This window comes from Cataglyphis hispanica, chromosome 13 (assembly GCF_021464435.1).
Source record: "Cataglyphis hispanica isolate Lineage 1 chromosome 13, ULB_Chis1_1.0, whole genome shotgun sequence".
NCBI lineage: Eukaryota > Metazoa > Arthropoda > Insecta > Hymenoptera > Formicidae > Cataglyphis > Cataglyphis hispanica.
In genome coordinates, this window is record NC_065966.1 from 3,448,659 (window position 1) to 3,473,427 (window position 24,769).

Consider the following 24,769-nt stretch of genomic DNA (forward strand, 5'->3'; position numbering starts at 1 on the left):
GGGCTGGACCATAACCAGGAGGCAAGGACCCTCGACGGTAGTCGCAGAGAAGGGAGAAACCGGGAGCCTCTTTTCTCCGGTGGTGAAAACATTCAGAGACCCTTCCGCCGTGACTTCGCGCGCTCTTCGTAACCTCGTAACCCTTCGTCATTATGGCCCATCGGGGATGTCTAAAAAGTCTTCCAGTACCACGTTTGTGCCTTTGTCGTGCAAGTCGCGTGTTCTTTTTCCTTTACAAGTTTCTTGAAACTCGACAGTTAAGCGTCATTCGCATTCGTTGATCGTGTCCTTTTCGATTCTTTTATTTACGACACTCATCAACGTTCGCTGTAGTATTCGAGATATAAACAATTTATTTATCCTTTTTCGTACGAGTGCGCTTTTGTTTACTGAGCAAAGGTTCTCTTTGCTGCAACGAGATCGCTTAAAAGTCGAAGCACAGAGTTACCGTTGTATTCTCGATACATTTTAGATTTCTCGAGGATATGATATGTAGACCTCGATAAAATTATTCCTTCCGTTTCTTTCGGTTGAATGCGCAATGCAATTTACGCGGAAAACATATGGCATGCTGACAGTACATGACGAATGCACTGCTCTATTTTGCCGAAGCGATCGTTGAATGCTTCGTTCCGCCGAGAATATTCATTCACCAAGCATTCGCGGCAAAGTATTTTCAAAGTGTTTTCAAGAAAAAGAACAATTACGTTCTAGACGCACCGCTACTTTTCTCTTTCAGACAAACGCGTCTCGTAACGTATCTCGAGAAATTTTAAATTACCAGTCGAATGTTTATATCGGAAATATCTTTACGAGAATTTCATTGCATGGATTTATAGATGCATTTTCACATTTTTCAAAATTAACATACAATATTTCTCGACTCATATTATTAAAGATGAATTTTTAGATCCACGATAGCATCTGTGATTTATCTTAGGATATCGAAGTTATTTATCTTTTGTTGCCACCGATCTTTGCATACAGATTATAGGCAATTATAGTGAATGCCGCAATATTACGAAACGCTTAATCTCACTTACGAGGAGAGATGAAAGGGAGCATAACGCGATATTAAGCGAGCTCGGCCTCTATCTTCGTCCGGCGCGTCTGATGCGCGGTTGATGTCTCGAAACGGCCGGGAAATGGAACGAATATATAGGAATAACGGCGATGATGTCGCGGAAACAGAAAAGAGGCGATGGCCGAGAGAGAAAAATGGAAGGCGCAAAAACGAAAAGATCTCCAAAATGAAATCAACTGGCCCGCCTATCGGGGGGACTGAATTCCCTTATGGAACGCAGGATCTCATCATTACCGGAAGCCCTGGACCGGAAATCTCGCTAGAGGCTCGAAAGGGATTTCCAATCTTTTTATCTCTTTCACTTCCGGTGTATTTCGGTCATTCAATTTACACTTTTCTCTGTTAAGACTAGCCGTGCTATAGATCGTTAGGAAAAATGTGAGAGATTTATGAGAAAGAGAATAAATAAATAGAAATTTTGAGAGAAAGACATATTATGATTTTTACGAATAAATGAAACTAAAAAAATAGATAACGTATTCTGGAGTTATTGAATTTTTACATGCTTTTTCAAAGTAGTAATTATATATAGGTTCTTACATATATATTTAAATTTTTTTAAGCAACATAAAAATTCTCCGTGAATATATTTCTAGATCTTTCGATGTTTTCACCAGGGAAAGCAAGATAATTTAAACAGTTCTCAATATAAACATCTCTCGAACGTGGGACATTTTAAATCCGACTCTGAACATATAGTGACACACACGTACCATAAACCTTCCGTGAGATTAACACTTTTTCCGGGGCTACTTCGACCGGCCCCGATTCGATTCGATGGCCGATAAGGAATATGTGTTTGCGCAGTACACATCGCCGGTTTGCGGATGCTTTATGGTGTTTGCATTGATTTCCATCGATGACAGAGCCATGGTAAATATTATCGGAGGCAGCTACACGTCGTGGAGCAAACTGTGAATTTAGAGACGCCCGCGGTTTATTTTCGCGGTATACACGCAAACGTACGAGAGCTCGAGGACGGAATAATAAACCGCCTTCGTCCCTGTCTGCATCTGGAACGACAGGCGGAATGTACACGCGGCGAGGAGATCTGCTATTTATGTATAAAAAGAAATATAATCATACCCGCGCTGTTATATTTCAACCATACGGTCTTTACTACTGCCGGGCACTTTTTCACCCTCCAGGCAATTAACGCTTTAACCGGCAGACTGGTTATACAGTGAACCGTAGCAAAGATTTATACTTCTTTTCTTTTTTTTTCTTCCTGAAAATTGTATTTCGTTACGCGCGCATAAACAAATAAACTCAATTTTATTTTCTCGATTAACTCGAATTAAAAAATAATTAGTTTTTCACACGCGAACGCTTTATTTGTAATTTATTTCAGAAAGCTAATTAATATTGAAAAAATTTAAATCGAACGAATTATATAATATATGAGAATTAACAGAATGTTTTTTTTTTTTTTATTCATACAAGAATCTAAACTGACGCTGGTTCTACCGCAAGAAAATTTAATCTTTATTAATATTTTTAATATTTTTAAACACAAAGGGAAATATGGCATTTCCTCGAGATGATATTACCCGAAGCTAGCCTCTCTCGAAGAAAGGAGTCATAAGTATTCAATTTCTGCTCTATCTGGAATCAGCTGGCAGACGGCCACGGCAAGAACAAGCGGGGATATCCTTTTGTACCCGATGATTCTACGGAAAGATATTTGTCGGGCGCCTCGGTCGGCACTACCTGAACCCGAACTGCACTTGACTTTAACCACCGAGGAATTGACCTGCGCCCGAACGCGCCTCCTCTTTCAACATATTCGCTATCCAAAGCCAAATGTCACGGCGTAATATAATCCATATGAGGCGTAGAACCTGATATATATAGATGTGTATAGCACGAATACGGAAAAAGCAGCGCGTTTATAAAACCCATAATGTAAATTAAAGAAAAACGAGAAAAACGCAAAAATGGAGAGTAAAATATTAGAAAAATAAAATTTTTTGAACACTTACTGATTAAAAAAATGTAAAGATTTAAAAATTTATTCAAATATCAAAATTGCAAAGATTCATTAAAATTCAGATATTAATTTTTACGTTTAAATAATAAAATATTTTACACGAAAGGAAATTGAGATACGCACGCAAAAATGATATTTCTGCTTCATTGAACGTTACATTACGTCTTACGATTGCATAGAATGACGATGTAAGAAAAACCCGAGAGAAAAGTCCCGGTGTAACCCGAGGGAGACCAGAAGTAAGCACGTCGAACGTGCGTTTTCTTTTAGAATGAGCGTAAATTTTGTCTTGCATTGTCCACAGCTGTCCGCAATTTTCAAACCGATGTGACCACAAGGACGGTCGGTTCACCATAATGGTCGATTCAGGTTACCGCTCTTCCATTCCCATAGGTCTTTTGACAGAATTACGAAAGTCGACCACGAGAGTATTTAGATCTATCTTTATCTGTATGAATTTTCAAAATCGAGAATTTTTTTCAAATTAATGTTTTACACAAAGAAATCTTTGTTTATATATCTCTGGAAATACATTTATTTCTCAAAACGATAGTGATTCAAACGCGCAAAGTTTTCATTTATCGAACGTTATTTAAGGAAAATTAATTTTTATTATTTATATTATTGCAAATTATAATTCGTTAGATATATACAAGGACAGACTTGCAAGAACGTATAATCAAAGTGTTTGCAATTTTCGAGCTGATGCAACCGAGGGAGCTACTTTATCTCTACTTACTTAAGTCCGTTTAGCAGAATCAGCGGCGTCGGCGATTGGCCAGTTTGGCTTGTTAAACGATCGGCGTAATGGACAATCGGGAATCCAGTCTAATCCCAGAATGCCGAAGCTCGCTCGATTCTGCTTACAGAAGCTGACTTACTTAATTGCTGGCTTTTCTCCCTCAATGATGGACTCTTTGTATCACCTCACTGATAATTTCCTTCAAATACAGCTTATTCCCTTATGCAAATGCGCGTTTAATTGTTCTTGTATATAGAAGAGTCATCACGCCCATCCATTATCTCTCTCGATCCGCGAATTAATCCGAATAATCATGCCCCTTTGTTTAGAATATAACGCGAGCCGTACAGTATTTCATCGTTGTATATGACACTCTTCGCGGGCGATATTTTCATGCACGTTGGCCGTGACAAATAAAACACTTTAGGCCGCTCTTAACGGGGTGAAATATGAAAAAGTCTCTCGATCGCGTTCGCCAGAGTACACTTAATAACTCCATTGTGATTATATATATATGTGTGTGTGTGTGTGTGTGTTCACGCAATTACCGAAAAATAATATTGTGAGTAGAGAGATTCGCGCTAATTTTTATGTGATTTCTTTATGACCACGCATACTGCAAAGAGAGCACGATAAATTTCACCCGCGCCGCAAACTCGCACGCGCGGTCGTTGCCCTCTCAGTTTCGTACTCGAGGTTAATGACTGGAAGGGTTAATGAGTTTACATTAATGAGTGTGATGCGCGCGAACCACATATGCTCCATTTGCTACGATGTTTTCACAACTCGCGTTCTCGACGCATTCTAACGGTGACAGCTCGTTCTTGTTAATATTCCGTTGAATCCCATAGTTATTTTTAGGCGCGAGCATTGATTTCGCTGATTCGAATATCGGAAAATATTTCTTTTTTTTTTTTGTTTTTGTTTTTATCGAAATGTAAATTTCTCACCTGGTATCATCCTGCACTTTTAATCGAATATCGATTAATTATACAAGCGAAACGATTTAAATTTCGATACGTCCAAATGAGTATCCAGATATATATTCAAATATACATAAATTGTTTTGTTTCATCAATTTAAAACCTTTTAAACCCAAATTTAAATTCCTCTGTTTAATTTCTTTCATTTGATCACTCCTCGTGTAACTTCTCTGTTTCGAATTTCGTTATCGTCCCAGGAATTTTCAGGACAGAGGACACGGAGCGTGAGCCGAATTAATTCAGCAGATCGCAACAAGTCAGTGTCGTATGTTAATATCATGGTAAGAAAGTCCGTGAATTATAGATCGTGGGCTTTTTTTTTTATCTCTGAGAGCAAAACACGAACGTCTCAGCGCCGAAACCGATATATGGCATATACGCACGCGAATTGTGCACGCAGCAGGTTTTTCTTGGCGCAGGATGTTGCGTATCGATCACCCCCTATAGTCTCCATGGTGTCTCACATGACAATATGTCGCGTGACAGTGATCAAGGGTTACGGAGGAGCGCGCGGGTGGAGGAAAACAAATATATCGGACCCATAAATTGCGGCTCATTCCGGCGTCGGCCATTATTTACAATCCTCCATATCGAATTACTTTTCAGGACATTATTTATGGCGATCCAAACTTATACGAGGTTTTTTTTTCGAGCTCTGCTTTGTTCGAGTGCGCATCGAACGCGGGACAACGTGATCGATGTCAAGTACGGCATTGTCGAGATTATTGTATGAGAAAAATTTGCAAGGGAACTTCACATTTCTCAACTATTGTCTAAACTATTATAGATAACATAAGAAAAATGTGCGAATCGGAAATCCAATTTAATATTTTTTTCTGTTCCAAATCTTAGAATTATCTCCTCTATGTCAATTAAAATTCTTAAATAATTTATACATTCTTGCACGTTTAGCTTCTAGATTTACGGATATAATTACGGGTAATAATTACAGGTAAACAATCATAAATATTTTATACCGAAAATTATATAAAATTATATCGCGCAGCAATAATTACGGCTCGCAATTAGATTGAAGAGTCCGAAATCCATTATTTATATTTCAGTAATAAAACATCGCGATAGCGCGCGGTGAACGTAATCGGGTGCACCTCCTGGAATGATTAACGATGATCGCACGTGATATTGACATTGTTAAGACGATATATATCGCCGTGAATCAACATTCTCTTGTAATACGTCGGGAAATTAATGCCGCGGCGCGACTCGGTGGAGAAAAAGAATACCGCGGAAACATGCATCACGGGCAGAAGCGTGCCGCCATTTACTATGGAAATGTATTCCGTGGTTGTACAGTAGATCGCCAGAGAGTAATTCTACAAAAGTCGCATTGCTTGATAAGCAAACAAAATTATTTTTGCCTTTAACATTAATCAAACGTGCATGTGCCCGCGAAGTCACCTACTTCAGTCAGTTACTTTATCTCTTGCACATATTTATATTAAGAAGATACATATTTTTTTTTGAAGCTGCAAACATTATGCCAACTACATACGTACAACAAGTCATATTAAGAAGAAAAAGATAAAAAGAATATAATTTCAGTTATAGTCATTGTGCGGAAATTAAACGAACTCATTAAATGAGATTTGAGGATTAAATAATTTATGTTTTGTTACTTGCGCAATTAATTTCAAGCGGACTTCACTTTTAATTGGAAAATGTCAGTTATTACAAAATATTTAATATCAAGAAAAAACGGCGCGCGTTAAAAAAAAAAAAAAAGACGTAATGCTCGGAAATAAAATTTTTCGCTAACAAGCGTACAATCGAGAGAAGAAGTGCACGACTTATATGCAACACAGTAATAATCGTATATAACTTTTATAGTAGAAAGTGTTTCTCTCATAAAACGCAACTCTACTACACATGAATGCAATTACATCTATTTCCAATCAACTTTGCTTATCGAAAACTAAACTAACTAACTAACTGCATCTGTTTACATTGCCATCGCACACTTTTGCCGCCTCGAGCTACGATTGCAGTTTTTTTTGTACACTTTAATATTCGATACTTTGTGGTTTTACGTAAAACCGGCACTATCGCTCGTACTATCGCTATCGAACGCGGCGCTTCTCATAAAAAAGGTATGCGTAGCTTTTGGCGTGATATCTGATACCGCACGGCGCGAGATTGGATTTAATGCGTTTTTTTTTTTCGCATTCCAGCAAGAAAAAAAATAGGAACCTCTCCCGACATTCGAGATTCCGACATCGAGAGGTTTTTCTCGACAGCTGTTGCCTATGCCATGGAAATTTTACTGTATCGATCATCAGCGAGGTTACAAAATTTCCCCGAGATCTCATTTTTTTTTTTTATTTTATCTCTTTCCTTTTTAATCGTCGCCGCACGCTTTGTGCTACGAAAATTTGATATTGTATAACGATCGATACACGCGGGCACATCCTTTGCTAATAGTTAGCGTACCGCGTACCTATTTACTCATCGAAATCATCACACTTTTAATCAAAACGCGCACCGTTCTCTTTCACATGCGCCAAAACTTCTCGCAATGCTTCGAATGCGTCATGAAAATAGTCTGATTTCTTGCATATCGTCATAATTTAATATACACATATGTATATATATATATATATATATATATATATATATATATATATATATATATATATATATATATACATATATGTGTGAATCTAATATATATTTTATTTAATATATATATTTTTTATCCTCTTACAATAAAAATCTAGAATATAAATTTGAGCTCGATCATAGAAATTTTCATTAATACGTGAAAATGTAAAAGCAAAAAATTGTATTAATATATGTATCTATATATAAATATATATAATATACAGATATAATTTTGAATAAACGAATATTACATATTTTGTTCAGTTGTCTATTTCAAAGAATGTGATCAAATGAATCATTGTCTTATTTAATTGCGTAGTTTAAAAGAATTTAAAAACGAAAGGATTAAAAAATACGGAGGAAAGTGAGGTGTAAATGTAATTCTTTGGTAATTAATGTAAAATAGAGAAGAGAGAAGGTCTATAAAACCGTATTATCCTTTTCATTTTTCTACGTTACATGTGCATGAGGCAAGAAAGACTTTGTGCTCTTCCTCGTACAATCATTTCGAACAAGGTCTTTAATTAACTGCGCTCTGTCGGACTCAATTGCTCTCCGCAAAGAAGAAAGAAATGGTGCATGCTTCTGTGAGTGCGCATGTTTTACTTTAGCGCAATTGACGATATAAATTTATTTAATATCAATTGCTATCAATGCGATTATTTATCGGTCGTGTAAGAAGAAGAGAAGAGAGAAAAAGAGAGAGAGACAATTGAATGAGTTGTTTTATTATGCGGTTGTATTATAATATTGTAATATAATAAACTGTATGTGCATTATACGTACATGATAATATTATAATATAATTTATCTTCTGATCTTTGTTAATTTCACAAAGAGTCACACGTCTATTGATTATTTATTTGCCTAATTAATACTATATAACGGCATGTAAAGCCTTTTGCCAATTCGAATATTAATGAAATGGAGAATTATATTATAAATTTTCTCTCTTTATTAAATATTTTGAATACATTTTGAAATAGGATTCATTTGCAATTCATGTCATTAGATTATTTGCTGTACGCAAATTTAAAAAAATGTTCGGTTGCAAAGAGTTAAAAATGGATCGCGTGACTTTTCAGTCACATCGTAGCGCCCAAGGTACGCCGAAAGAATTATAGACGTTTTAATAGCGACGACTACAAAGACCGCCATCCGTTTTTCTTATCCGCGGAGAGTTTAGGATAGAAAGTCTCGTAACGAGTTCCGCAGCGGCGGCCGATGCGTTTAATTAAAACGAAACTCGTGTGAAATGGATTCAACTTCGCGGCTCGTTTGCAGCCCATTCTTCGTAGATTATTCGAATCTGGCATCGATATTTTATAACGCTTCAAGTGGATGTACCGCTTCATAATATTTCATAACGACATAAACGATTATTAGAAAAGATTTTCGCGGAAAATTGAATACGGCAAGCATATATTATTGCAGAAATGCATCAATGTAGAAGAGAAATGCGATTCGGCCTTTAAATGCACGCTCGATTTTTAAAACGCCCTATATATGTAGATTGGATCAATGCGGGTAAATGGACTTGAAACAAAACACGAGATAGCTCGTTCATGGCAGTTACTTAGTCTAGAGACTCTAGACTAAATAATTTAGAAATTATTACTTCCTATTGCACGTATATATTCTACCCTCGCCATTTCATCGCGTGCGCGACGCAGCGAGTGTCCCGGATAGCGGAATAGCATGTAATCAGCGTGTTTTTGATTATCGTATTTTAGTCGCATATCAAACATCCTTTTATTATTAATACATAATCATAAATTCTGAAATTTCTCGTTTGTGTTATAATCCTCTCTATTTTTTAATAACTTTTTAAATAATAAATTTCTCGGACACATTATTTAATTATATACAAATTATGTGTATACACACACAGTTTTATATTCTTCCTTTATAAATTGTTTATACGTATAGATGAATTTTTCATTTTATTTTTATTTTATTTCAAATATTATAAAGTTTTAATGCATGAATTGTCCGCGCGTTATTTTCTCGAAATTATGTCGATATTTTTTGTTCGCGCATAATTTTTTTCCCGCGAATGAAAAATAGCGCGTCGTAAGTTTAATTGGCGGGAACGAACTGTGAACTATACATAGGGGCATCGTTAGTACACGACGTCGTGCTGAGTGTGGAGCGTTGCCGAGGTATGGGTGAGGATGAGACATGATTACCTCCTCAATTACCGCTCAATGCTGTCCTCTCCACATAATTCATAACGTTACATATACCATGGGTGAAATTCACACTCGTACTCGTACTCTCGGCGACCGCAGAGTCGAAATTCCACCCATGTCGAATTCGGAATTGATGCGATTCGGCGAAGGGAAATCAGAGATGGACAACGTTCGTGTCGCGTGAATTATTTCTATTACGTGCTTCATTACGGGTTTCCGCTTCCATTGCACACACACACATAGAAAAACAATTCGATTCGTCTCTTATTTTTCCACAGGTTTATTCAGTGCACGGAATAATTACAATTTTAGATATCTCTTTCGAAAATCTAAATTATATAGAAATTCTGCATTTCAGAAACTTTAATCATTCTAATAATAACAATTACTTGATCCAAAGTTGCTGCAATTTTAAGATTCAAGATCTTAAATATCAAGAAATAAAAAATTACCATGAGTAAATTTTAATGACACAAAATTTTACAACGTTAAAGAAAGTAATTTCTTAAAAAAATTCTCTCACTAAAACATCTATGTCGAGTACAGATTGAATGTTCTTACATAACTAAACGATAGCTGTGACTAATTTGTTAGCCACCTGTAACCGCGAGAGATATATGCTTTTCTCTTCGCATGCCGAGCATACGACCAACAACTTTACGTTCCCTCACGATGACTCCATCTCGGCATTTGTCGTCGGAGGATTACTTAAGTGCTATAATTAGTGGAGCATACGAAATGCACCATTAAGCAGTGTGGCATGAAAAGTTCGCCAGAAACGGTCGTCGACCGTAAAATCTTTTACCGCAACCAGCGATTTTAAATCGTCCACCGCATCTTTAATGACGCCGTCGTCGACGAATCATTCCGGATTCGCTTAAAAGTCCGAACAAGATTTCAACGCTCTAATTCTTGGTCGCTATGAATATTTCCCCGTGTTCATCTTTTCTTTGAGATAACAATAATAAAGTAATAAATAGAAAATAATAAAAACGAATAATTATCGAAGCACGCACGTAATGGGCAATATTGTTTCGGATAATACTCGTTGACAATAAATACAAATATCGCGTAATCGATACGTTGTTACCATGTATATTGTTTCACGAATAATATTTCAAACGTGATATGCTTGCATCAATATTCAAACAGAAGTGGCGTTGCACCGCTTGTTTTAATTCATATTGGTCGTAGCAATTATGCGCATACACGCATCTGGAATAATCTCGGGAAAAAAATATGCAAATCACCGTAATTATACTCGCTCTTAAATAAAGTCCTAGGGAAATTAGTGCGTTCAAAGGGATAATTAAAATTCAACGCCGCGGGTAAGATTAGAACGCAGCTGTTTGCGCGCAGCTGGCGTTTAAATGGCGACTTCTCCATCGCGGGAGTAATTGTGTAAAGCCCTAGAATTAGAATGATCACATCAGCGTGACCGCATCTCCGACGAAAATTACGTGGCGAGACCTTCGACGCGTGATGCGGAGTTAACACGTACCAAACTTCTACGTACAAAGACGCGAATGCATTTTCGAGAAAAAAAGCGACGTTGTAGCTTGCCCATGTGCACGCGATTTATCGATTATCATCTACCTGTCAGAATTAGGACCAAGATTCGAAGTACGATGCTAAAATCTCAAAGCTTCCAACTTTAATAGAATTATTTTTGTGGGATTTTTTTAAAGATTTGCGAAATTATTTTCTTTTAAATTAAAGAACTTTTAAATTAAAATTTATAAATTTATGCGCATTTATAGATCGTTGAATTTTCTGGGACCTTTAAATTTTTTAGTATTTTTAATCTTAGCCTTTGGAATTGTTGGAACCTAAATTGTCAGATCTTCAATTTGTAGAACGGATTCTTGTAGTTTTGGTCTTTGACCTTTTGCATTCCTCGATCTTAGATTACTCTCTCTCTCTCTATCTTTCTCTATAGATTCTCTCTTGACCTATGCCTTTCAAGTAGTCGTAACACTTTTGCCAAATGAAATGGCGTTCTTATATCATCTTTGAGATAACGAGAGGGAATTCTTCAAGGACCTTAATTTAAAAAGAAACGAGATAGATACTTTCTTGATACTTTCGGAGGTCAAATCTGGCTGCGTTCAAACTGCACGTTTCGTTTCTTCAACCGCGATATCATCTCTTTTGTGTGCATTGTATACCCGCGTAATTTATATAACGCTTTCTATCTCTTTCTGTCTTTCTTTCGGAACCGGTAACGAGAGCTTGTGAAAACTAAGGCAAATATTTTTCCGAGGGAGGAGGCTTCGTGATTCGTGCTCGCTAGATTCGCTCTTCACTCGCTTGTACGCCTTACGGGCAAAAAAAGGAATCGGATACGATGAGTCTGGTGCATCTCGCGAAGGTGAACGAACACTATATGACTCGTTGCGGAGCGTGTGGTCTCTCCCCCTATCTTCTCCTCTCACTCTTCTCGACAATTCGTTCTTTCTCTCTCTCTCTCTCTCTCTCTCTCTCAAACCTCGACCGGATATTTTTAACAAGCGGTTCGTGCCGAGACGAAACAATGCGCATACCACTCTGTGGTATACGCGGCATCTAAAAAAGTATTGCGGGAAAAATGTGCTTTCTCACAGGAAAATCCATCGTCGCAGGGAGAAAACATGTTTTTTTCGCGGGCCAATTTTTCGAATGTCAAATCTTTTTATAACGTCGAAACCTAGCGCATCGGCAAATCGCGTTTTAATTCGCCACGTGAAAAATTCCTCTCATTCTCTTGTCCGAGCCACCAGAAATTTTTTCTATCTCAAATCCACGGGGAATATGGAAAGGACGATGCCGCGACGCCTACGTCAGATTCCGCGTGCGAAATAAAACAGTCGCGACTAAAATTCGCATCGCCCGGGGAGCCACGGCATAAAGGCACCCCGGAGCCGATCTATCGCTCCGCGCTGAGTCGGGATTCCGATGCATCCGGGATCTCTGACTGCAGCTGTAAGAGACGCGGGATTGAGAGGGGGAGGAGGGGGGAGGGGAAGGGGGAGCAGAAGAAGAAGAGCAGAAAGAGAGAAGAGAGAAAAAGGGCCGTAAACGCGGCCGCGCTTCGAATAGGAATCCACCGCGCGACAGGATTGGAGCGATAGCGAGCGGGGGCGCCGTTTCTCGAAAACCGGAACAATACGTCGTGTAGATGCCTCCGGGGCCGATGAGCGAGAGAAAAAGCTACGGGCGGTGTGTGTTACTCGTAAAATATGGAACCCCATAAAGATCACAGAGCCGTGTGCCGCGTCGGCGAAAAGGCGCCGGCGACGATCGTGACTCGGGAATTTCCCTTCGCGCTTCCTTCTTTCTTTCTTCGGATTCGCGCGCCAGCCTTCCATCGCCCTTATATTCCGCAAAGGGACCTTTAATCTTTGAGATAAATATTTTATTCGGCCGCTGTAGATCCGGTTTAATCGCGCGACCGGAGTTTAACGCGCGCTTCAACGGTTATGAATTCATTTATGATCCTCTGACACACAATCGATGAGCGCGTATAAACGCAAAGCGACGAACGTTATCGCAAATCATTTTAAGCGCATAGCCTGCAATCGAGCTTTGAGCGGCGAATCGACGCGACAAGCACGCACGAGGTTCGATCGCGTGAAATGCGGAAGTGCGCCATGTCGATGTATCTCGTTAAGTTACTCTCTTCGGTATAAATCCTTTCGCAATTCGAAATCGATAGAGCCTCGTTTCGTCTCAATTTCCAACTAGAATCGAACTTAAGCCGCCGAAATTCCTGGGATATCTAGCCAATTTTCGACAATTGCCGCGGGCTAAAGGACACGCCATCCTTTCTAACGGAGAATCGCGACCAGCGGAGCATAGAGAGCGGTCAGACACATTGGCAGTTTAAGATAGTTAGGCTGCCACGTTGAAAGCAGCGCGGTAGTTTGAGATAGTTAGCGACCACGATGAATTTCCTCGCCGCGCCAATGGCTATATAGATGTATATGGGAACGACAGTCCTCTCAGAGGAACAATTGAACGCGCCTGAGACAATCTGCGACTTATTATGCATGATTCGATCGCGACGTTTGCACATATTTGCGAAACAAACTTTACTAAAAGAATCGATAAGCAAAGTAATAAATGCACAACGCTTGAAATTAATTTCATAATCGACAATCCAGCTATACGATTAGCGGAAATGTCAATTTTCAAAGGCAAAGAAACGACGATCGTGACTATGTAACGATCTTCTCGCATCTGGAATTGGGCTGAATGGCTTACTAAAGCCATCGATCTAATCGCACGAGCAGCTTTCAACATAATCCGTGCGCTAGCAACCGGGAACCTGCATCGTGCATAATTGAATGCGATACATCACACGGGACGAGCGACTTGACGCGCGGGGCAGCGGTGCCGAAACACCGCTGCGGATATAGTTGGTTATAATCTATCGCCCGCATTGAGATCGGCGTGTCATGCGAGCTGTTTTCGCGATTATCTAGGGACACACGCTCAGTTGCCTGGAAGGCGACAAGAAACCTGCACCGCGTGTAATCGAATTCGATACAACGCGGCCTACTAAACACCGGGCCAACTCGCGGCTGTCTTGCTCGCGACATACAGCAACCGCGGATTAATTTCGTTCCCGTTAATGAGAATTGATCGCTCGCGTATATTTGCCGCGCGCGGTTACCCATTGACTTTTCCGATAACAAAGATATACACACGATCCAAAATATGTAAACATGTGTGCCGTGGAAATGTATGATTTATTTCTACGCATGTACAAATACATAATACATTATTTATGTATATCATATGTCATAACTTGTAATTAAATGTCATTACACATCAATCATATCGATAATTAAATATTTTAATAATTAATGGATTGTTATATTACATGTGGAAAGTAATTCACGTTGCCACAAAGAAACAGAATGCATATATATATATATATACTTTTTTTTTGGTGCGAGAAACAGTTAACTGAAAAATATAAAGTTAAATATTCGGAATTTCAGGATTCCGATGCTTTACGTAATATTTTTGAGCTGTTCCGCGAATATTTATTCAACTCGCCGACCGCGAGCCGTACGTGCGACAATCTATCGGTTTTATCAGTGTGTCATGCGAACTGTTTTCGAGGTTATCCGAAGTCATGCTAGTCGCGAGTGCAGATTTGCATCGGGCGTAATTGGATCCTATACACTGCGGTCTACTAAGGCTAACAATCTACCAGTGTTGGTATCCGCAAACACGATCCAACCGAGCTATCACCGCGACCTTCGGCGCATTTAGATCGATACGCATTACTGTCTCCCTCCCCCTGCCCCTTCTATCCCGTCCCGGAGACCTAGATACAATATTCGTGAGAAAGACTTGGTCTTGTCTTAGAGAAAAATATTTAACTCCAAAAGATTTGATAATATTCCATTCATATATATATATATATATATATATATATATATATATATATATATATATATATATTATATATGTATATAAACTATGAAAAATTTTTTATTTTAAAAAAAATTTATTCATTTTGAAGTAGATAATTTTATTGATAACTAAGGGAATATTGATTGTCTGGAAACGCCCGGCAGCAAGACATCTGCTCACAAAACATGGATAATAATGAAAATTCAGAGAAAATTCTCGTCTGTCGTAGAAAAAAAGAATCGGACGCAAATTACGCGAAAAACGAGCTCTTGCCTCTATTATTCTAAAGCTTCGTGCTCTTGCCCGCGGGAGCAAGCAGCCGAGTATTTATCAAGTAATAACCGATAATTACGAGTAAAGATTACCCGTAAATATTTTCGCTAGCGAGAGGCAGATCTGAAACGCAGTCGCTATCCGGTTTCTATTAGCCCCCTGGTTTCTCGGTTCATCGGCTCGCTGAAATTGGAAATGGTCGAGGGTACCAACCAGCTCTCTTAATTCACGGGTCTTCCCGTTTTGACGGGAGGAGGAACGAAACCGGTTATTTGCAACCTTCGGTCGACCGTGAACGAAGGTACGTAATCGGCACAGCGTGTCGATTTCCGATGATTTCCAGAACGAGGTAACGGCCCGATTACGTGATTCACGATGGCTAAGGATTTACGGAAAAGCGAGGGCAACATGAGAGAGAGAGAGAGAGAGAGAACCCCATTATTTTTCTCCGTTCTTTTATCTCCGCGCGCGAGAATACGTCTTTTCCCGTTTTCTTTTAGCTTACGTAACTCTCCTAGAGATTTCTCTCGTATATTTGCGACCTTTTAACTAGAAAGATACTTTAAGCAATTTCATAACTTAAGATTTGTAAATCTTTACATTTTTTGATCGCAGCAGTTAATAGCGAAATTATAAAATTGAAGTTATATTGTTGCTACTGTATTATCGCTTTAACATTAAAGAGAAGGCAAAACTGAGAGTCGATTTTTCATTTATTCTTTTTGAATTTTACCGTCAATTATTCATGGCCGCTACGACATACAAATGATTTTCGTTTTCATATAATTGAATACTATAATAATTGAATTATGTACTATATATGATATGAATACAAGATACTTTATATTACGAGACTTGCGAATCATAAATTTTTATTTCGCCACCGTGCATGCGGCCAGCTACACATTGCCTCTAAAAACTTGCCCGCGGGACCATTGGCCCACTAAATAAAGTCCGCGAAAATGGGCTTCTATACCTTCATGTTTGGAAATAGTTTGCCGAATCGATCGCGGCTAAAACTAACCTCCGGCGCGAACCGTCCGGGCGATTTTTGTCGCAGCAACAAGTTGCCGGGCGGAATCGCTCGCCCCCGCCGAGTCGGGGAGAGAGGGAGGCAAGAAACGCATTATTGTAATGTCGTCGACGGGACGAGCGCCAGCTTTCATTCGATACTGACATCGAAAAGTCTATACGCGCGACCTAATGTCATCTGTCATCATGTGAAAATTTTTTCGTAGTGCTGCGCATAGAAAACCAGGCGACACATGATCAATTAATCTGTAAATCATTAATATTATATATTCCTAATAGAATATTATTGATAGGCTTCAAACCTCCAAAAAATTTTTTCTCTGAAAAAATCTATATATTATATATAATTTTTTTTTTATTGATACATTTTATCTCCCTATATAAAAAAAAGAGGTAGAATATATTAATAAAGATTTTCAATGAGAGAAGATTCCTTTGATAGACGTAGATATGCGGGTAATGCAGGCAATATAACAGCGATAAGTACAATTGACCGAGCCGGAATGCGAGAGGCGATCAGGACTGTTGACAACGTTTACGCGCCGGCTCGATAGTAATCTCGGAGCCTTCGTAGAGCCATTCGAGGCCACGTTATTCAGTGTCAAAGACGAACGAGAACGACGTCGTTACCCGGCGCCGCCGGTTCTCTCACGCTCGGTTTCTTCCGCGTGGCAAAACCGCGGCCTTGCTTGCACGCCTTTCACTCTTTTTTTTTTGTACGATATTTACGCTAAGTCCCGTTGAATTTCATTTATGCCAGCGATGGCAACAGCAGGTGTTGCTGGCGCGACGGAAATAAATACGGATCGTTCGCTCTCTCTCTCTCTCTCTCATAGATAGATATTACCATCCAGGGGCTCTTAACCTACGGATTATAGCCCCGTGGGTCGACACGATCTTTTAATAGAGTGGAATTTCCTCCTACATACACCCGATGTGATTCAGCATGTCGCGTCGGCCGATTGACGTAATGAAAAATGCTGATCCGACCGACTCGCGCCTCGTGAAGCTAATCGTCTACACTTCCGAACTGATCTAGTGTAAATTGAAAAGAATCGTCGATCATAAGGGTGTTTAAAGAGATATAAGAATAGATGTCAATAAAAATTAGCTCGATAATATTAAATGCGCTAAAATTTTCATTTATCGGGGATTAATTTAATCTGTGAACGGCGATTCTTTGTCCAATCTCTCGGAATAAATAAAAATGTCTATCTCTGCGCGCTTCATCGCGTGACTTAATCGACTAGAATGTGCCGATTGGATTGAATCATGGTCACGAAGCTCGATGTCTGAACTTTGTCTGCGACTCGACTGGGAAAAAGAGGCTAAGAACCGCTGGGGCTCTCCCTGTGGTAGACAAAGGAGCAACTCCCGAGGCCTGTCTAACTGAAATCACGTCATTGACCGGAGGAGAGAAGAACCGTTTCTGCTGCGGGCGCACGCACGATGCACGCACGCGTATACGTATATTGTGCGTCCCACGCGTGAGAGTGTCTTCATGACATCGCGCTGCGGACCGCACGGTTTCCTTGCCTGAGCAAGGGGGCGAAATAATGAGAAAGAGCCGCCACATGTGGACGGAAGACACGATATAGCACGTGCAAGCTAACTCCGTTTTGAGAAAAAGCTTATATATATACCATGTATCGTTACACTTTTTCAGAGACTATATCTTATTAAACATATTAGTGAATGAAATGAGAGAAATGTGTCATGTTCTAATAAACTTAATTTTTTTAATTGAATTATATAATGTTCTTTTAACGAAATAATGTATGATTCATTCCCATATATATATATATATATATATATATATATATATATATATATATATATCGCGGGAACAAGCATCTATATGAAAAATGACAGTTTGTTAAAATATCCCAATGATTATTATCATGGTGATTCACAGGAATGTATCAGCCATTATTATGTTTAAGGACGTTTGATTTTAATTGACGCTATCAAGTTACGAGCGAATGTAAGGAAGATGATGAGTCGCTTTTTATTTTTGCTGAGATTATTAAATTTTAACAGCTTTCCGCACCATCCTTTACGACTAAATTTACGTGGTATTATATTATCGTGTTAATTAATGATCCTGTAAAAGAAGTGTTAATGCAATAGTGCTGCCCTGACATTTGCTCGCTTCAGGAGATTAAAAACTTCCTTTTTTATTATCTGAGATCTATATTAAGTCTGAATGTTACTTGACAGATTAATTATATCGTTTGTTTTTACGCTGCATAAATTGCACTTTTATTGCAGCTCAGTATACAACGACCAATAATGTGATAATTAAAATCCGAAATATCGGTCGCGAGAGAAGCATCCTCGCGCGTGTTTCTATTTTTACGATCCGCAAAACTTTATCAATTTATCAAGGTTTGATGCGACGAAATGGCAACGCAAATCGCCATAAATTCCGATTAAGCGTAAAAAAAATATAGACTAATGAGAGTTAGGCGTCGTTTCGCACAACTTTCCGTTCGCGCAATTTAATTACAGCCACGTGGAAGAAGTTAATGAAGTAAATAACCGCCGGTTTCATACATTATTCAACCGAGTTAGAAACATCTCGCACACCCGATTTACGAACTTTTCTACCCCTTCCTCCTCCCTCCGCCCCGTTTTCCTATTCCTTCCACCCGGAAAAGTTCCCACAACTGCATACATCATCGAGTCGGGCGATCAGTTTACCACCTGGGTGAGATGCAACTCGTCCCACAGCCCCTATACACGCAAACCGCTCCGAAATTTCGAACCGTTCTTAAAAAGAAGACATGCTTTTTTCGACATTCTTAAACTTTCGGATGTCCGAGAGTTATTCCATTTACGGAACTATCCAAAATGAGATCAAACTCGATTTCTTATCCTTCATATTTCTTCATCTTACTAGACTTTTCAACATTTCGAATTTCTTCGATACGATCTTCCGTTTCTTAAATCATCCGCGTTTGAATCTTTTCAATTTGTTATGAAAATGCTCGATAATCAAGCCTTTTGAAATTCAAGATAAATAAGTGACAATTGCAAAAATAATAGATGAATGATACAAGTAGATTTTTATCTATTTTGATACGAAAAAAATTTGATTTGCAATCATTGTTGATGATCATATTGGATATAGGAGGATTAAACAACGTTGAAATGAACAAGTATCTGAACTGGGTGGGTTCACCGATCATTCCGAATTGTGAATTTCGTGCGAAAAAAAAAATCGAGCGACATGACGTATGACAGAAGTGTCATTCCGAAACATAATCGATTTCCTGTAGCTCTCTAAAAAAACTGTGCAAGCGACAGTTCTCTAATAACAAAATTGATGTAAAGTTTCGAAAAGATAGGAAGTTTTGTTTAAACATAACGGACGATAAAGTAATGAAGTAAGCAGATTCTAATAATAATTGATTTCTGCTTAACATTTCTATGCTGTTGCTTTGAATAAAATAAATTATATAAAAGATACATTATATGTATATGTCTCTTTATAAATTTTTCACTAACTTGTTATTCATACTTTTTTTATTTTACTCATTGTCAAACTAGAATTTAATATACATAAAACATTGAAAAATTAAATTATCATCTGACATTTCCGATGACTTTGTTAATGACAATTCAAAAACACACACCTTTGATCTCGGTAGAAATTATCGACGTGAGTGTACTAACTGAATGCATAGTTAGTATAATTCAATGACTCACGCTAATTTTCCTCTCTTTCATCGCATTCTTTTGTTGGAATCCGTTGGAATATTTTTGACGTTTATTAAAAAAAAAATTTTAATTCAACAGTTAAATAATACGCAATTTAAAGGCAAAAAAATACCGAGAAAAGAGAAATGTTAAATGGAGAAAAATCACAAAGAAGCTCAACATCGAGAAAAATCTATCAGTCCCTCATTACGTCACGGAACATGTTGTACAATCATTGACGACGAGCGTTCGCTGCATTGAAATTTCCCGTCAGCGCTCATATGACAGCGTGCGTTGTACGCGTTCCTTCATTTAAAATTTAAACACAAGTGTCGCGCGCACGGTCGTACCTACGTGAAAGTCCAAGGACACGCAGAGTCGTGGTGCACATTCGCGTGACGTCATCTCGTCGAATCGCGATTCCAGTGAAAAACACACGGACATTCTATAGAATATAGAGACGCTTACCTGAGAGAGATTGGAGTCGTCGCGTATTTTAGCGTCCATAGTCACATGACTGGCGTGGATTCTCGGCGTCGCGACGACGAACACCGCGGCGAACAGGAACGTCAGCATCGTCCTTGCGGCGATTACCAGACACACGAGAGACAATTCACCAATTCACTAACTCGCGGATAACGTTCACCACGCGGACGATCTACGCGTCGTCGATCACCGATGGATCATCGACGAGAGTCAACGCGACACTGACACCGCGTTCGCGAGACGTCGCGGAGCCGGAAGTTCTCCACGAACAAATATAACGTAATCGGACAATAGAATGATTATTTACGCGTCGGCAATTAACGACTGCGAATTGCCGATTGAGCGAGCGCGAGACCGCGCGATCGTTTCTCCCTCTCTCTTTCTCTCCTCTCGATTTCTCTATCTGTCGCCGCACTCTCTTTCCGCTCGACGTGTCAACGATACGAAGGATAGCGCGGTACTGCGCCCTCTCCATGCCTCAACCCCTCTTATCCCCCACCAGCCGCGTCGGAACGAGTCCTCGGCGTGGCAGCCGAGTTTCCCCCTCCACTGCCGTACTCCTCCTACGCGTGCGACCGCCGTGAACACGTGACGTCATCCACCTTTTTGCTACGCAGCGATCGCGTCGCGCGGATTATGATACTTTAATTCTCATATCGATACATCTCTCTTTCGATTTTCGTGCCGAGATAAAATTCTAAACGGAAATTGAATATCAAACAAATTATGCTTGGAGCTATAATGGATGCGTTTGGTGTGCGTGACGATGTTACGTGTTGAAAACCGATGTGGTCTTTCCTTAACAAGATATCCAAACAACGAATAGTTTACAAACAGCGGTTAAAAAACAAACAGGCAAATTATTTTTCAGAAATGATACGAAATAACGACGCTCTATTATTTAGTCAATTATAAGTTGAGTTTATTTTACCAAGATTTTGATTTGAGATAAAAAAATTTAGTATTAAAGATATTTAATGTTAAAATCTTTCAATTACAAAAAGAATATAATGCAAAAATTAGAGCATTTAATTAAAGTTTAATATAAGGAAGATCATTTCAATTTTCAACAAGAAATATCATCATTATAATTAATTATTGAATATATTTTAATTTCATGCGTATATGAAATGTTATTTTCAAATTAATTCTAAATAAAGAAAAAACAAGGCAAAATCGTACAAGAGATAAAATTCTCGATTACAAATTGAAGCATTTAATCCATTGCTCGAACCATGATAATAGTCGAATAAAGTTTCGTACAATTGTTGATGGGAATGCCTCTCTTCGAGGTAAAGATAATGTAGCTACATTCTTCAATCTAAAGTAGGTAGTAGAGTTAAGTAGGTGAATTAAATTATCTTTTTGAGGGTGTAAGAGAGCCGAGTTGTAAGACCTATAACTTACCATTTAAACGGATATAAGATAAGAGATAGCTAGATTGTACTCTACGTTCTCGGTTTAAAAAATTTCCACTTTTCATACTTTCAAAATTTTTTTTGTGCATGAATAATATAAATAAAATTGCTTTTAGAAATAAAAATTCTAACGTAAAATTATTAAATCATTAAAAACTCGAGATTAAGATTTTAAAATATACTTACATTCCTTTTCGAAGATAGTGGCGGGGAAGAATTATTAATTTACGAAGCTATGATATTTATTATATCATCTTATATCGCGGAAGGAGAGCAAAAGAGAGAATGAGAGAGATGCATGATCGAATCGGGAGCGATATAATTGCCAACTCCAACAGAAGTTCACACGGGGTATTTACTAAGTGGAGTGGACTTGGACCAATTCTCGAAACCACTTGAGGCATAGCACGGATTAAGGAAAGATCCTGATCACGAATATAAACGCACAGGTCCGCGTGGAACTTCCGTATTGTGTCCCGTTCTCTGCTTGTACAAACGTTAAGTTCGTCCCAATCCACCCCAGTAATTAGAGTACTCTAGATACGTGTCTTTCAATTCTCCTATTTCCTCCTCCCTCATTCCCGACGGCGCGGCTCAGACTAAGACTTAGACTCGCTTGGAACACGTGGCGTGACGCGGTGTTACTCTTAGTCGTAAAATAACATTTTCGAGAGACGACGTTATTCGCTGATAGAGTTCAACAAATTTCATCGACGCTGAACAATTAATCGGCTGGAAATATGTTTTCCTGCTCGGAGTTTAGCAAATGTTTGACTAACGAATAACAGTTTGTGTGCACGAGGGGAGGAATATTTAGTTATTAATACGCAAACGCACGCCTCCTGTTCTACCGCGCAACAATATACGAAAGTGTTGCCGAAAACAAATCATATTACACTTTCAGCGAAAACGCGATATCAGTTCTCCGACAAATTTACTCTAGGAATTTGGGAAACATTAAAATTCTCCGAGTACAAACGCGCAGGAAAATTTTCGAATTTTCGAATGCACACGGGGATTCTAACGTCGCAATTTACAGATTCCGTGATCGAAGGATCGCGCGATTTGAAGCGCCAAAGCGCGAGAAAGCTCCTAGTATACGAGAGCCCCAGGGGCGTCGACCCTCAATTACGAATCTCACACGCTCGGGCTTCTTTAGTAGCCGACTATCGTCGAGGAAGCGCGCTCATTTCTTAAAGACGAAACAAACTCGACCATGAAAAGAAAAGCTAAGTGCTCGTGACATTCCCCACGGCGGCCTCTCACGTTCACCATTTTTCTCGGCGGACCATAATCCTCCACGAGCGGGCGTAATTTTTAATTACTTCTCAGCGAGTCCCTCTTGCACACATTTTTTTGCTCGTCGATTTTCCTTGCTGTCTCTTTTTATCCTTTGTGATAATGGAATTAGTTGATTGATAAACTGAGTTTATTTCTAAACTATTATTTTGCACTCTGCAGCGTCAACCGATTTTATATAAATGTAAAAATAGAAAATAAGTTTTTAAAAAAGTTAAAAAAAGAAAGTTTTTAAAATTTAAAAAAAGATTTTAAAATTTGAAATTTAAGTTCGAAGAAACTTTTTTTTATAAATAGAAAACTACGATCATAAAAGTGAGAATTTAAAGCTCGAAAAATTTCGATATTTATTTTTTTTTCGAAAAGTCGATATTTACGAAGAGACATTTATACGTAAATATATTGAAATAGTAAATTGTCATGCTTCAAGAGTTGCGCGTTCAATTTCTCCAACATTTCTCCACGTTTAATTATGCGCGGTAATAAAATCGTTGATGCGTGCTCGAATAATTTGGCGCCAAATCACACCAAATCACCTAATAATAACTATCCTCCTGTCATTTCTATTTCCGATCTCGGTCATGTACTATATTCGCGAATAGGAGGACGCGTCGAGCGTTTTATCGCCGCGCTGCAACCGGCTGTTATTCTTTTTTAGAGCAGCCCCCTCCGCGGGGGAGAACCCCCCTGCCGCTTTTGTTTTCGCCAACTGGAGCGGCCCGCGCGATTAACTGACCGTCGTCCAACGATCCCGGTGTCGTTGGACGAAAAAAATGGACGGACCTCGCGTTTGCCTCTCTCTCTCTCTCTCTCCTCTCTTTCTCTCCTTCTCTGGATGCGAGAGAATTTACGGAGGCGCGTAACCGCAGCACGTAAAACGTCATTCGAACGACGAGAGAGCGGAAAATTGCTACGAATATTTTAACACGACGCTCGCGAATATCGCGAGATGCAATTTTACGACCCTCGGGGAAAATAGATGTTTGCACAATAGATGCCCTGCACTCATTACAATTTCCTATAGATAAGGATGGCACAGAATGTATCAAGTATAATCTTGTTCTCTCTCCACTTGGAAATAATTGCATTTTTAAATGTATGATTTTTTATTGTTTCTGTCGATGATTAGATTCTTGAATTTTTTGCCGTCAATCGTACGATAAATTCGCGGATTCGTGGATTTAAATATTTCTCTTCTTCCAATCTTTGAATTTTAAAATCCTCGGATGTTGTAGAGCTGTTTGCTCATGGTTATCTCCCTTTTCCCAATTACGGGGTCAACCTATCCACCTATCTATCCGATGATGCATAACGGGAGTCTCAGCACTGACGTAGCTAAACCACCGTCGCATTCAGGAGAAGCTCGATGTGGCCGATGCGGCACAAAACTATCCCTGACACGCTCGTATCCCTCCACTCGTATCCCTCGCGACACATTAACGGCCAACCGTAACCGCTCCTGGAGTGAACGCGCACCGGAAGACCCGGGTCGGATCCGCAAGACGCGACTAGTCCAAGTTTGCTCGTTCACCACTTCCGCCGA

The 24,769-nt window shown here is 39.1% G+C and overlaps 1 protein-coding gene across 3 annotated transcripts in view; it reads right to left on the bottom strand.

Annotated features, from left to right (window-relative positions):
* The window catches only part of LOC126853932 (fasciclin-1), a 215,862-nt gene extending 194,903 nt beyond the window's left edge, over positions 1-20,959 (bottom strand). For all 3 annotated transcript variants that reach the window (XM_050600136.1, XM_050600137.1, XM_050600135.1), the window contains exon 1: positions 20,492-20,959. In XM_050600136.1, the coding sequence (XP_050456093.1) occupies positions 20,492-20,599 (108 nt within the window). In that variant the 5' untranslated portion in view covers positions 20,600-20,959. The remainder of the gene's footprint in view (positions 1-20,491) is intronic.
* Between the last annotated feature and the right edge of the window lie 3,810 nt (positions 20,960-24,769).